Source organism: Pezoporus flaviventris, unplaced genomic scaffold, assembly GCF_033815535.1.
Source record: "Pezoporus flaviventris isolate CSIRO_AGI_PZ_B2104156 unplaced genomic scaffold, CSIRO_AGI_Pfla_v1 ptg000066l, whole genome shotgun sequence".
NCBI classification, from domain to species: Eukaryota; Metazoa; Chordata; class Aves; order Psittaciformes; family Psittacidae; genus Pezoporus; species Pezoporus flaviventris.
The window spans coordinates 11,157,964-11,174,030 of record NW_026892614.1 but is presented as its reverse complement, the minus strand read 5'-3'; the positions used below and the strand labels follow the sequence as shown (position 1 = coordinate 11,174,030).

Below are 16,067 nucleotides of genomic sequence, written 5' to 3'. Positions count from 1 at the left end.
GTCATTTACTGTCATTCACTATATTACATATTTGTAGAGAAATAGTTGCTGATACTAACATGTCAAATACTAAGAACTTTCTGATCACTGCCATACACGGGGTCTTCTGTTTTTCCACTTCAATAGTTATTTTTATAAACAGATATTTGATATTTCATTGATAATTATAATTTCTGATTGATCAAGCATTCTATAGCATTTGACAATGGCTGTTGGAAAAAAAATCTGTTAACTAAATAATGATTTTTAGGACTTCAAGAAACTTGTGGTAAACCTCACTAATGTGAGCATGGTGATTAACTTGTTCCTAACTTCTCTAAATTTCACCTCTTTTTAGCATCTTCACTGAGACTGCTGTACGAAAAGACTAAATGAAGTTTTCAAAGAGAAATGTAAAATAGAAAATACAGTGTAGGGAAAAAAAAGGATTACAGTATGTGTTTTCACAAATAGATACATACTACATGCAGGAAAACACTTCAAAATTATGTTTCTAAGAAGCAACTATCAAAGGGGTGAAGCACTTCCCCAAAGTCCTTTTTAGAATGGCTATCTCCAAGCCATGGAAGAAACTACTACTGGATCAAAATTTTGGGAAGAGTGCTCAGACTGAGAACTACAGGCCAGTTGCCCTGTTAGCTCTGATAAGATACAGGATAGTTTCTCCTGCTTCCACATTTTCTGTTTTTCAGCAATGAAGACTTCAACTAGTACAAGACATCTCAGGTCTTTTATAAAAAGACTCGCATCTCATTTAAGCTCCCACGCATGTATGGACTGGGTAGGTAACCAGGTGCCTAGGTTTTCAAATAGTACCAGACGGTTAGAATCTCTTGCTCCCATCCCTTCTGTCCAGCAGTAAACAGAGCACCCAGAAAGGAACTGTATCAGTTTACAGAATGTCTGCTGAAGATCATGAAATTGGTCTGGAAGCATGGAGGACAGTCTACTAAAGCAGTTTTTTTCTATAGCATTTAGTCTCCACCATCCCACCTCCAAGTAAAACTGAGTATTTGCCGAGCACAAGGTAGCATTTCTGAGTGAAAGTACCTGCAGAACCTGACAAGTTAACAGGAAGTGATGTACCACTTGAGCTTTCAACAGCTGCTTAATATTAAACATCTGCTGGTGATGGTTAGCTCCGATAAGGATTTCTAGAGCTGCTAACAGAGTTTCCCAAACACCTTGCTGAAAAACAAAACAGGAACATGTCTTTGAAAAATAGATTTCCGAGTCTACACACCGAGAATAAAAGAAATACCACCCCCCAAAAAAAAGAAAACAAAAACCTCACCAAAAAACACCACAAAAAAAAACAACTCCAAACCAAAAAACCAAAACCCAAACAAAACAATTTAGGAACATAACCAATTCAAGTTAGTTTCTAGTTCTGACCTGATCATTTGCAGTTATTTAGTTGTAGTCTTAGGTGTGAAACCATCAGAAAAGTCATGCTCATATAAAAGCAAGCATATTTATGATTAAGCTACCAAAAAATTACTTCTCGTCTAAAACTCATTTTGCATACTTTATTAACAGCAGATGGTTAATTTCAGCAGCTTAACTCCAGAGGGAAGCAGATCTTCCTCAGTCTTGACAAGTATCCCCAAAAATTTAATCCTTCAATTCAAGCAAATTTACATTTACAAAACTTAATACACTACAGATACCTGCATCATTGATAATAGGAACTTGATGCTACTACCAGCTAGTTAGAGAAAAATAAAGACCATTAATTTTAGAAAGTTTGACTAACTACTGACATCTAATGAGAAATTAATTTCAGACCTCACAGTCTTTTTATATTCTTTTTATATATTAAGTTTTAGACTTAAATTTTTTCCAAAATTGAAATAATTACCTTTGCTTTAGACCATATCTTCCAGTCAAGCAGCAGCTTTTCTAATATTTGGACATCTTGGATGACTGCAGTAGAATCTGTGTCAAGCATGAATTGCCCATTTTCATTTACATAGAGAATCTCATCACTGCAGCATCCTTCTAAGAGTGTCTTGAAGAGGGGGGGGAAATTTTTTTTAATGTCATAAGCACAAAGCAGCAGTTTTTCTTATCCAACTTCTAAAAAAAAAATCTTTAAAGAGACAAACTCTTAATAGGGAAGGCATACATCTACCTGGTCACCTTTGAGAATTGTTACTGAGTTTAGTAACCCCACTGGAGGCATTCAAGAAGCTTATTTTTATTTTGGTGTTATAGCAAAGCTTTCTTTGTTATAACACCAGTACAATTTTGAAAAAAAAAAAGTTTTTCAAGTGCACCAAAATATTTTTATTAATTGCTTTCAAGTTTAAGCTTGCCCAAAAATCTTGCTCTGTCAGCTGCATCCTTCCCATTTCTTCTGAACTCAGGATCTCCCAATACTTCTTTTTTCTTCCCTTACCTATCAGGAGTTACTAGTTCTCCTATGCCAAACTTGCTCCAAATCACTGATCTGCCTTTGTGAAGACAGTTTCAAATGTAGAATGAAACTCACAGAAGTTTCTAAATTTGTGCTAACACTGACCAAAATATCAGATTTAAAGAGCACTGTACCTTCAGCATGCAAAATCCAACAATGCATTTTGGTTTGATCAACACGCGATGAATCATAGAATAGCCATTACAATTGTCCATCTCTTGTATTCTCTGTTGATTATATTTTGTTAAAGACAGTATAAGTTGCAGTGCTAAAGCTTGAGTCTCTTCACAGCTGCTAATCTCTACAACCTGAAAAGACAAATTTTGTCGAACAGTTTAAATGATAAACACTTAGAAAAAAGAGCCTTAAAAATACTTAGTTGCAGCCTTAAATCATAACTTCTGGATTAAGTCTGTTTTGGAGACTTTGAGGTTATGTACATAACCTTCATTTTTAGCTTATGTGTGTACATTCACATATTATTACATCAAGTGATAATTCCTGCTGTGGTAAATTCTGATCTGCTAAGAAAACAGGTCCCATTATAAGAATCCCTTTTTTAAAAAAGGATTTGTTCTAAGTAAAATTTAGAATTTTTGCCATGCTATAAAGTCACAAGGTCATGAAATACATAATCACTTGTAAGAATAAACTCTGTTGTTTGCCCTGGAAAAGTACATACCTATTAATTCTGCTGTGCTTAGATACATGCGCACCTGCACTGGCTGGAAACTGATCTATCATTTACTTGCTTTACTGATGCAGTCTACAGCAAGATCTGTAGCACTTCACATACATTTACATAACACAGTAACATGAATAAGGATTTTCTCCTAATATTTCAGTATGGATGTTAAAATTACAGCAGGCAGTGGCTTCATAACCAGAAGCCTGAAAGCGCAAGTGCCACTGGTCTAATGTGTATTGGTTACTCTCCACACAACTTTCAGAACACTACCATTGCCAGAGGCACACAAAACTAACATGTTTTAGGCCTACATTAATATTTCGAATTAACTGTAGTACTTGAGAGACTCCTAGCACAAGTATTAGCCTCAGCTACTACAATTAAGTAATAACTAAGTTAAGGCTCACAGCCTCCAAATTTCTGAAATTACATTTTTTCTTAAACAGGATAAGTCTTTGAACATGGCTGAAGAGCTATCTTGAAAAACTCTATTAGATAAAAACAGAGCTCTGCACACTGTGTAGTTTTACATTTATTCATACTTGCATTGTGAATATTCTGTTTCAAATGCCAAAGATGTGCAATGAATTTAAGGGCTTCTGAAAAATATTATCAGTTCTACACTCTTAAACTCTTTTGACATTTAGAAACCTCATCTCTAAATCAGAATGTAACACCACATACTACATACTAATAATATTATAAAAACCATTACATAATTATAATTAAGTTTCCAGATTAAAAACAACCTGTGTTATGCCACAGGTATTTTCCATTAATTTTCTGTATGAAAAAATGATCATATGCAGATTAAAGCAAGGCAGCTAGAATATGTGACTTGCTACCCAAGATCCAAGGAAGCTTATCTGGGAGAATACAGACATGCACCCCCTTCTCCATCCCCTTACCCTAGCAAAGAGGAAAACAAATGCACCAGTTCCTCCAATCTCATGTAGTATACCCTGAAGAGTTTTATATTCAACAGGCTGAAGTATTTTCAGGTGATGAGAGTCCAATACATTGCTCTGAACTTCTTTTAAACTGAAAGGTCTCTGAGAAGGTACAGTTTTCACTTGGCCTTTTAGTCTAATAACAGGTTCATATATGGTGTACTGACCAGGGCAGCATGTGGCATAAACAACAGCAAGACTCTCCTGAAACAAGAGAATTTTATAAGCTTTTCAAGAAAGTTTAATGCAAAACCACAGAAACTAAAACCACTACCCCTGAAACCACCAAAAGCCACACACAAAAGCCACCAAACAGCAAGCAGTAGCAACCTTGGCAGTTCATTTCTATTTTATCATTAGTGTGCTCTTCACTTCTATGTGGATGCGCGTGCACTGAAATGCAACAGGATTCCTAAATTTTAGCATATTTTAGCAATAGTTACAGCACTCAAGTAGAGAAAGGACTAAAAAAATTCCACCAGGGATCCCCCTTTTACTCCCTCAAGAATTACAACTACTTTGCAGAAGAAAACTTAATGACAAATTCTAAAGAATTTGAGCACACAGAGGTACTGGGCAAATTGTTTTTCCCTTCCTAAAGTGGCGAGTCCAAAATAGAAAGTTATCTATTTAAAAAAAAAAAATCTTCAATTTTTTTTGTTTAAGTCTATCCTTTAATCAGGTTTGCCATGAGATGATTTCAACAGAAGTTCCATCACTGATGAAGAGACTTAGATCAGAACCAAAGCTCCTGTGTAAAACTCATTGTCACATAAAATGTAAAATGATCACATTTGGAAGGTTATTTAAAACAAAATTATTACATTTAAGGCACTTGCATTCTATACAGAAGTGTAGAGATTAATTCATCACTTGAGCATAGTTCTCTCCGGTTATTTGGTGTTCTATAAGGCAAAATAAGCTTAAAAGTTGCATGACTGATTTGCTAGGTTTTTTACTCATTCCTTCTTAAGCTATTAAAAAATTAGTACTGTTCTTTACCAGGATCACATCCAACACAGAATGACCCTTTGCCTGCAGCTACAGAGCTGCTGTAGAACAAAATCAGAAAAATCCCTCTAGTGGAAACAATTCATACAGCAGGAATTACCAAAGCATGAAGACAATTTGCCAGATACAGCATGTTCATTAATATAAATTAGTATTAATTTTATTATAGAAGTTGTATTTTATTCTTTTTCTAGCATAACTATATTTATATCTGCATCTGCTATGGCAGTTTCAGGCAGGAAATAAGAAAAACTAAGATATGCCAGCTAGAAAATTACTTTCCAGCCAAACTTGATGTAAACTTATTCCCTCAAAACCCTCAGAGTTGGTATTAAGTCTTTTGCTTCCATTTAAAGCCAGATAAATCCTCCTCTCTCCTCCCCTCTCAGTTTAAATGTTAAAAGGTTAACTAAGCTGTCCTGGGCTAATTTTGCACTAATGGAGAGAAGAGCTATATATTCATCCTAGGGCATCTGAAGGTGCTTTCTTATCTCATAGATTAAGTATGCAATTTCATAGATGCTGGAACATCTACAAATTGTCAGAATCCAACCTAAAGCAAGATGAAATGGCCACCCCATGTAGAATTCAACTCCCATTGAAATAAGTGGGAAGAACCCTGCAGTGTTTTTAATGAGAAGTGGATTTCCTCCTGCTTGCTTTGAGAAAGTGAAGCCCTTTGGGAGACAGCAGGAAGCATGTTTCCAGTTTCTTAATCAGTTCCGAGAGATTAAGAACCATTTCTAAGTAAAAACCTACAATCAAAGGCCCAACATCCACTTCCTTTTTTGCCATGAAGAGCTCCTTAATTTGTTCACATTGTAGAATTTCTTTACTTATATATTTAGAGCAATCAGTCGATGTTTTGCCATGTTTACAAGGCATTACAGATGTGAAGTCTGGCCCACATGTGTATAAGTAAAATGCTTCCTCTGGTCCAATCTTTGCACCTAAAAGCCAGAAAAGAAGCTGTTAACTCTTCAGTATGCAATAAAGCAAAATTCATACATTGGCTATTAGACTGCATAAGAGACTTTACAAGGAAGATCACTGTTTGGTTTTTGTAGGCCCTGCTGACAAAAAACAATCAGTACAGTCTAGTGCTCACTATTAGCTACTGTAGGTCAGTGACTTTGGACACATCACATGCCAGATCTCACTGGCAAAGGCACTGAAACCAAGTCAGGAAAACTATCTGCATGAACTGAAGATGAACAGCTCTGAATAGTCACTTACACTTTTTAAAATTGAGAAGTCATCTATCCAAACCTCCTCAGTTTTCAAAGTGTAGCAAGATTACAGACAGCTAGTAGTTTAGAATTGAAGTGTTTCCACCTGGGAGAGACTGAGTGCTTTAAGACAAAAAAGCAGAGCAGGTACCACTATTTCTCCAACCACTACCTCAAGATATTATTTAAAGAAATAGAAGTAACTGCAATGCCAATTACAACACTAAAAAGGAAGCAAGAGAACAGTGTCAGAAGTACACACTACAAAGTAACCAATACAAACATTTGCCAACTGCCTCCCCAATATATTATGCTGGCAAAAACTGTATTGTTGCTTTTATTGCAGAAGCTTGGCATATTAAAAAAAATATTAAATGAAGCCTTCGTTCTTGGAGGGGGAAGAGGGAATGAAAACTTACTCAAGTAAAAAGCATACAAAAGTACCGTTAAATAGAAGCAGATTTCCAAGATCCCATCTACCCGACAATCGAAGCAAATCTTCTTGAGACGATGTACAGTGGCCAATCATACAAAATGTTTTATTACTGTCAGCTGATAAACTTGATTTCCTTGGTAGTGCGTAATCTAAATTAATCTCACATTTTCTAAAAATACATACAAAGAAACAAGATTAAATATTAAGAAGTGATCAAAATTGATGAAGTATCCACCTCAAGCTTAAAGTACTTTTTTTATTTAGTAGATAAGAAGCCATGTTGTTAATGATACATTACTAAAGCCATCTTCAACATCAAGGCACCTTAAAACTTACTTATATAATGATGCATATACTCAAATACTACACAGAACAGAGTCCCAGCCAGGGCTGCCATATACACAAGATTTCCTAGATCTGAAATTCTTTCCTGCTTCCCTTTGACCTCAAAGAAGAAACCGTTTATAACAGTATACACACTTCTAAAATAAGACAAATTTTCAAGAATTCCTAAGAAGTCAAAAGCCTTTGAGTATGCTAATGCACATCATGAACACTGTGGTTCACATATGCTGAAAAGTATCATGTTGAGGATTAGGCAGTTGTTCCCAACATCCTCAACCAGGGAATGTTGTCAGAGCTTGTGTGCTGTAGAGCCATAGGCAATAAGTCTGATGCTTTCAGAAAGCAAGCAATTAACCTTATGTGCATTTACATAAACAGACCAATTGTACTGTAAAGGTCATCTGAAGCTTCCTGGAAGAGCCTAAATATTAGTGAACTGGCAACTAACTATCTAGATGGGCCTCATTAACTGCACATGTCCAGAACATTGTAGAACTTTTAGTTTCCTCTATACCTTCATTTTTGGACTTTATTGCATATAAGCATGCACGGACTGAACAATGAGGGGGAGGAAATCAAGATGTTGAAAAACTAACTCTACACAGTTTCAAGAATAAAGTGAAAACAGATATCGTACTTTACAAATCCAGGTTTACCTGCAGAAAGAAAAACTCGGCAACATTTCTTCCGAGATAGACTTTGAGAGATGTCTTTATAATGTTATTTGTTTACTGACCAAATTCTAGTGGAGTAGTAAAGAAATTTCGTGCTACATCTAACTGCTCTACAACCTAGCATTTTGGCTACCTGCTTCATATTCAGGACACAAAGGAAGCCTTCATAGTTTGGACTTCAGGAAGAAAGGATGAAAACTGTGATATTAAATTCCTTTTTCTCCAACCAATGAATACTTCATGCAGGCATAGGCCCACTCAACCTAACATCAGGTACCACATTTAGCAGTGTGGACCTGAAGTTTCCTGTGGAAGCAGCAGTACCTGGCACTGCCAGTTCAGATCTCATCTGAAATATTTTTTGAAACTTCTTCCCTGTCCATCTCTCTCAAAATGACCACCTACCTTCTCCCCATCTCTTTTCATTCCCATTTAGAATAACATTGCCAGTACATGAACTATACCTCCTTAGTTCAGATTCTTAATTTAACTGGAGACATTATGCCTCCTACTAACTTCATGCCATTGTTTTTTGGATCTTAAGACTCTGTAGTACCTGCCTCTTTCACTTGCTTATGATGAGCCAAAACACTGATGTCTGCAGAGATTCATGGTGTGAACTCAAGATTCTCCAGGCAATCAAGACAATTCTGGATATTTCTAGGGACTTCCTAATAGCGTAAGACATCTCTCTCCTACCCCCAGAAGACTACTCAACCATGACTTCAGTTTGCACCAAAATAGAACAGATGTTTGGCTACCAGGGAACACCTCAAAGATGACAAATATCTAGATACAACTAATGTATACTTTACCTCTGACCAGAAATCCACAGCAACAGCTTTCCATGGATATTTTTCTTGCCTTCTGGCTGCTGCAGATATGTTATTGCCAAATGCTGCCACCTGCCCACAAGGAAGATGTTCTCTGGAGATTCAGCCTGTGCCAGCAGACCAGCTTTCATCTCATCATTTGGATCCATGCACATACTATCAAAACAACAGAAAAGGAAAAACAGTGTATTTGTTTTCAAGTTTACAGTTTAAACTCCAAATCTGCAATTTTTGGCCTCAGTTACTTGAGACTGCATTCCTTAACTTTCACAGATAATGTTTACCACAACGCTGTATTTAGAGTGGTCAGCATAAGTAGGGAAGTCCTCACAATGTGGTTTCAAATTGAACTTGTTTGCATAGTTCTGCTTGCATTTAAGATATCTCTATTTTACAGACAAGATAAATTCAGTTTACTGGAAAAAATGCAGGCTCTTTGCACACTGCAAAATAAAGTGTTCCAAAATTGCAGCTTTAGACCGATTTTAAGGGTATATTACTTATGAGAACTAAATTAGGGCTAAAATGTGTTCAGAAGATTAAACCCAAGATTGTTATGGTAAGTATTAAATAACAGCAATTTCCACATCCACAATTGAGGTGTGAAAACCTACAGCTATGGAACCTTTCTGCTTATATTCAGATATTTATTGTGCCATTTCATTTATATGTGAATTTCTACCGTGCATTGCATTGTTTATGACTGATCTTGCATCTTACTTGGGTCAATTGTCTCTATATGATTACATCAAACATGCAAGATCAGAGACTAATACTCTAAGCAAATAAACCTGTAGATCTGTATGCAATAAACTTACTTGACGTTGACATCACTGTGCAAGATATCTCTACCATAGAAATTAGTTCTCTATGCTCCATCAGTATTTTCTGTAACAAGCTGCTACTGGAAATAACAATGCATATGTTCACAAGACTGTTTTTGGATTAATACACCATACCGAAATATGAATGCTCCAGTATTCAAGTCTGCCCAGACTTGTATCATCAGTGCTTTTGAACCCAGTGAGATTATATGAATACAGCCATCTTCAACAAGTTTATCTCCAAGGCTCAGGTATTCCATCCCTGTGGACTTCGTGTCTTCTAGAAATAGAAACATGTTTATACACAATTACAATACAATACAACAATGCCTGTCCTACCAACTATCAAGTGTGAAAAGAAGTAGTTCATGTACTGCAGAGAATTGGGTTTTGTTCAGTTGGATTTTTTGGGGGGTTGTTTTTTTTGTGGGTTTGTTGTTTGTTTGTGGTTTTTGTGGGGCTTTTTTGTTTGTTTTAGGTTTGTTTTTTCCTTTTGCTTTGTTGTTTTGGTTTTTTTTCAATAAATATTATGCATTATTCTCTTCAGAGGTCTAGGTCTTTTGGAAACCAAAAGAGAAGAGCTTGATATTAACTCAGCACTTAAGATGTTTTTGTAATCATGTAAATCCACTAAGCATGAATACGTTCCAACACAATGATGCTTTAGACATGCCATACCATATTACTTTCCTATGTTGAACTGGCAGTCTCAGTGTGCACCAAGAAATCTTTAGATTTTTCCTTCACAAATCACACTACCCTTTAAGTCTGGTCTAAAATTTAATGTTTTCATTTTACCAAGCAAAAGCACAGTTCTAACAAAAGCAGCCTGGTGAATTCCAAGATTCAGAGTTAGGTTTTCCTTTCTTTTGTTCAAATATAGTTGTGGGTGGGCGGGGAGTACAGCCAAAGTTATCCCAAGTGTTGGGAGGCATTAAGTAACTGAAGTATTTTTTCCTTCCACAGATTATAATCCAAAAGAGTCTGCTCAGAAGAGTTTGAGAGCAGGTTAGTCTCTACAAAAGTAGAGACAGAGAAATGCTGTACAACTATTAATATTTAAAATGGCACACACACACAAGGCAAATAAGAGGATTTATACTAAGTCAGCCTCAGGCTCTGACTTAATGGATTTAGAGCATCTTTTAGCCGAGTTCAATATTTAAATCCTAACTCACAAAGTTTTACTATCATCTTGCTATTTAAGAACACAAAAGCCACTTGCTTCATCAGCACGAGACCAAATAAACTTGAACAGTCTTTTCCCATGAACTTTCGCTGCAGCATTTAATACTTTCTTCATCTTCACATGAAATAGCATAAAGACATTTTACTGAAGCTACAGATTCAATGAGAAAACTAAATCTCTAAGAAAGAAGAATCTAATTTATGGGCTAAGGCTGGAAATGTTTCATTTTTAAGTATGATACATTACTCAAAGAAAAAAATTAGAAAGAATACCACACCTGTCTAATATCCATCATAAGAAAAAAATTCAACCTTTTGCATATGACATATTGATTAGCAATACTTGTAGCCAGAATCCTCCAGCACTACTTAAATAGAAGCAAGAAGTACTATATCCTCACCTGCGCTGTCAAGGCTGCTCTCTCTTACAGCTACTGGCCTGCTTCTTCTCTTCATTTTTTTCCCCTTTTCTGCTGAGTTTTCTGTTTCGTGAGCAGACTCCAGGCAAAACCACAGTGAGGCACTGAAGCCTTCAGACATGTGTGGCCAACAGTTTTGCCCAACTAAAGGCAAGTGAATTGGGGCTACATGCCAAGAAGAAAGCAGCTGATGACTCAAATTTTCACCATCTGCTTCTCTTTTACTCTGTGAAAGTTTTGCTCTTTTTAATACTCCAGCAGTTTTGCTGGTGGAATTGCTAGCAGATTTTTGTGAAGAACTACTACTCAAATTAGTGCCATGTAGCAAAGGGAAGGCAAGGTACTGTAATGGATTCATATAAATATGGGTTTCTATAATCTTTAACACACCCTTGAGTAGTATCTCCTGGAAGAAATAAACCAAACAAATTAGAAAGAAACAATCAGAAAGTGTCATCTAACTAAACAGAATACCACTCATAAACATGGATTTATGTTTCCCCAGAGTAGACATCCATATCCAAACTGACATACATTTACAAAGCATCGAGTAATAACTTCAACTGACTACAGCCCGACAATCTGGGGAATTTAGTCAGGGCAGATTCATCTTCAAGTTACCATGCTCAGAAATCAGCTGAACCACAGCAGGTGGTCATCGCACAATCTCATCTCATATTTACGTGTTAATAGATTAGCTTATACCTCAACAAAAGACCACACTTTTTACCCTGTGTTTGAGGCCGGTTAACAATGCACACACAGGCCATCACTTTTGTTATTGTATAATTGGTAATAAAACCAGCTGAGCCCTTAAGCCAGGAAGTTTCTCTAGTTACTTGGCCAATTATTGCAAGGTACCTTTGAAAACTTGACCTGTGTCTCCTTGCTTGCTACTATTTCAGACTCCACCGTTTTTCTTTTTATTCCTTCCACCTTCTTTTTTTCCCCTCCCTACAGGCTTCCACACAAACAACACTTTGTATGTCAGCAGTATACCCCACGCAAGCAGTAGTTTCCAGTGTTACACAAACCAACTTAAGACACTGTTGAAGGTAATTCTTGCAGCTGAAGCATTCCTGAAATACCAAGATGCTTTACAACTTCAAAGAAATGACTTAAAATTGCACAGTATTACAGTGTTCTGTCATTCAGACCCACAATGCCAGTCTTTTCAACAGGAATCTTATTTTCTTGTGAAGGGAGCTCCCAGGACTTCAGAACTGTCTCTTATCTTCTATTTCCTTTCCACATTTGTAGGATAAATTATTTCAACAACCACATTTTACTTGTTCTGATCTGTCAGAATGTTGCTATTAGTCTCCTTATTTCCTAAAGGATTTCTTTTGCTCCATTTTTCCCATTAAGCCTCCAAATTTTGCTACGTGCAACTTCATGCTTACCGTACAAGGTGTCTTCTCCAAAAATATCCTTAGAAGAAGAGTTAGCTCTTCCGAACATGTCTGTGAACTCATCAAGGAAACTAATAGGTCTACCAGCACCATCTGACACGCTAAAAATAAGGAGACAATATTACTGAAAACAATTTTTCAAAGCCTTAAAAATTCCTATTCCATGCTATTATGAGGAGAGATTAGTACGAGTTTCGGTATTTTGTGAAAACATTTCAAATTCAGGAAGCAGTGACAATGAGATAAATTCCAGAGATCCAACAGTGCTTCCTGCACTATCATTTAAAATTTCATTGAATGAATCTAGATGGCTACATCAAGTCTGGCTCCTAGGTTTGCAAAGAAGAGTCTGCAAGTCTGGGAACCTAGCATCCCATTGGAAAGGCTCTCTCCACAAAGCCAGGGATCAAAGTCCTAGGATAGGATCACATCATCTCACACTGTGGAGCAACCTCATCATGTGTTAGGCTACTTTAGGGCAAGCATTTAATTTGCTTCCACATTCTTGGCTTAGCTAGCTGTTTTCCAATTAGAAATAAAACTCAAGGCATCACCAAGACCTGGGTTACAAAGAAATTTGAAAGAAGAACTTAGCTTGTGATGGAGTCAGATACAAACAGTAAAATAACAAACACTGCCCAGAAAAATAGCAGTTAACACTGTCACCCTAGGGCTTCTTATATCAACTACAATTTTCAGATCTGCAGGCAGGTGTTTAAACAGCAGATTTCCACTAGCTCAGAAATAACCTTGTATTTACTCATAAATGAAATGCTAGTTACAAGTTAAAGAAGCAGCTGCGTAAGTTCACACATGCCAATGAATTTGCTTTGTTAACTTCACCTTTGCACTGTGAACTAAAAATTCGTGCATATCTTCACTTATAGAAAATGATATTACTTAGACCTTGAACTTACCATGAAAACTAGATTCTGTTTGTGTCAGTATGTTCAGAAATCCTCCCAAAAGATGTTTAACAGCTCCCTGTTAAAAAATTACAGGGAAAATTGATATCCAAAGAACATACACCAGCCCAAGAAGAAAAACAATTTCTTTCAATCAATTCTTGTCTTATTGATCTTGATTTAAATAACACACCAGTTAGTCTAAATTATGGAAATACTTTTCATATTTTCTAATGAACATTCATTCATGTTCTGTACAGCTCAGTTTCAGAAGGCACACTTTGAAATCCACGTTATTCTAGAAAGAAGCATTTAAGCCATTATCAATCCAGCAACTGAGAACTCATCTATTTGAAGATGTTCCTGCTCATTGCAGGGGGTTTGGGCAAGATGACTTTGAAAGGTCTCTTCCAACTGAAACTACTCTGATTGATTCTATGATCTTCCTTGTCTACTCCATCATAACAGAATTAGGGGATTTAACAGGTTGTAACAAAACACAGCACATTGTTATATAGTGATGCCATACTGAAAGCAAATTCAGTCTTTCCCTAACCTTTTTATGCAAGATAGCTTTAAAGAGCAATTACAAGAAATTACTTGTACATCATTTATATATATTACATTTTGTAGTTAGGCGCATCCTTCACAAGTGTGTCTTAGATAAAGGCAATTTGAAAACATCAATGAAGATAATTAAAATCCCTAAACTGGTAAGTTTGATGGACTGCTCTTTTTAAATAATATTGAAAAACAATGAAAATGAGGTTATATTGAATACTTCATGTGTAGAAGTTCAGAAAAAAAGAAACATATGTGCTAGTGATTTAAAGTTAACAATTCACACATAGAATTGGAGTGCTAAAATGTTTTCCTTTCCTGCTTCTAATTTAAGCTGTGAAGCACTTTGTTTCTTAGTCATATGATTACATAAACAAGCACTTAAGGCTTAAATTACTTAACTATATTTTCTTCTTTTGCAAGAGGCATACCTAATGTGGTTAATACAAAGCAAAAAAGGTAACCATCAGAAATTCCAAAGGATTATGAGGACATCGACATATGCATAACTGATTTCCAATATAAACGTAAGAATAAAAGCATGAATATTTGCAGTACATCAGTGAAAGTTTCTAAAAGCACATGTTGAATACATATACAAGAACATATTTGCTTTTGTATTTTACTTTGGGGGTTCTTTTTCATTTTTTTCAATGGCCTGTCATTAATTCTCTACCTATAGCTCCAGTGATTGACCAAGCTTGATAAAACAAGGCAACTATAAAACTCAAGTTTTCTAGGTCTAATATTTCTGAGACCACTCTATTAGATATACTATTGCTTCAAAACTGAAGAAAATAAGATATACAACTGCTAAGCTACTGCCTTTGTTTAACGTTTTACCTGTTCTAGAAGTAGAGTGGCATTTCTTTCCTTCTGAGTGATGATTTTCAGGCAGCTTTGGAACACATGAGCAAGCACGTCTAAACTTGCATTACCAGCTGAAAGCAAGTTTAATTCCAACATGCAGATTTCAGGATACATTAATTGTCCTTGATTGATGTTTTCAGCTAGGTCATCAAAATAACCTGAAGGACCAGTATACCCTGGTTTTGCCTTTGTGTCTGCTCCTGAAAGAAAACACTTGTTTTACTGAAACTTACTCAGCTGAATACAGTTTGCATGATTTAAGCAGAACATCCAAGGACATATTTTCTCCAGCCTTCTCATAGATACAAACCGAAACCAGTCACTAGCTTAGGCAGTTTTCAGAAGTCAGTATAATCTTTTATTCTGCTTCAAGTTTTCCTATTATATAGAAGGGCAAGGACACAGTCTCTCCCATTACATGCTCTTAAACTATGTGCCTTCATTTCTTCTGAAGTGGACACATAGTAATGATGAAATATGCAATTCATGAAGCATGACAGTAAAATCATTGTAATAGAGCTTCAAGCTTCTATACAGAACTCTAAGCCTGCCAAGAAAGGAGATAAATTTAAATGACTTCTGTTAAAAGGTCAAGGGAAGCAGCTGTTATTTGACTGAGAAAATGCTTATGACAGCACATGACACAATATCTGCATGACAGTCAAAAAAAACCAATAGTTAAGCCTTAAATCTTGGAGACACCTCAAAACATGTTACTTAATTATTTGGGACAGACATAGGTTACATGCAAATGGAAATACTTCAGGTTAAATTCTGAATTCAGAAATGCTTTTACAGTTCTGTGTATCTGTCGGCAGAGCCTAGTCACACAGGTAAACAGCAACACTTGAATGCAGTTCTATTAAAGGCTGTTACTGCTCAGGCTGACCTCATACAATAACAGAGGCACCCAGGTGTTCAGCTGAAAGGAAAACATTAAAGCAAATTCATGTTCAAAATTAATTACAAACAGAATACATAGAGATGTTCACATCAGTTGTTGAATGAATATAAAGAGATATATTGCATCACAAGGGGGCTATCACAAGCCAAATGAAGCTGTGTGACTGGGAAAAGCCGGCACAGATTCAACAGAGGCAAACCATGCTTGGCAAACCTCATCGCCTTCTATAACAAAGTAACCTGCTCAGTTGATGTGGGGCAAGCGCTGGACATGGTGTACCTGGATTTCTCCAAGGCTTTTGATACAGTTTACCACAGCCTCCTCCTAGAGAAACTGATGCATTATGGTCTAGACAAGCGATCTGTGTGGTGAGTGGGGAAGTGGCTGCACCCAGAGGGT

The 16,067-nt window shown here is 36.4% G+C and overlaps 1 protein-coding gene across 8 annotated transcripts in view; it reads right to left on the bottom strand.

The window, feature by feature from the left end:
- LYST (lysosomal trafficking regulator) overlaps positions 1-16,067 on the bottom strand; it is an 82,454-nt gene that overhangs the window by 36,184 nt on the left and 30,203 nt on the right. For all 8 annotated transcript variants that reach the window (XM_061471215.1, XM_061471218.1, XM_061471219.1 and 5 more), the window contains 12 exons: positions 14,738-14,964; positions 13,346-13,412; positions 12,420-12,529; positions 10,999-11,422; positions 9,545-9,689; positions 8,568-8,741; positions 6,742-6,902; positions 5,828-6,018; positions 4,016-4,261; positions 2,554-2,727; positions 1,862-2,011; positions 1,051-1,188 (listed from right to left, as the gene is read on the bottom strand). In XM_061471215.1, the coding sequence (XP_061327199.1) occupies positions 1,051-1,188; positions 1,862-2,011; positions 2,554-2,727; positions 4,016-4,261; positions 5,828-6,018; positions 6,742-6,902; positions 8,568-8,741; positions 9,545-9,689; positions 10,999-11,422; positions 12,420-12,529; positions 13,346-13,412; positions 14,738-14,964 (2,207 nt within the window). The remainder of the gene's footprint in view (positions 1-1,050; positions 1,189-1,861; positions 2,012-2,553; positions 2,728-4,015; positions 4,262-5,827; positions 6,019-6,741; positions 6,903-8,567; positions 8,742-9,544; positions 9,690-10,998; positions 11,423-12,419; positions 12,530-13,345; positions 13,413-14,737; positions 14,965-16,067) is intronic.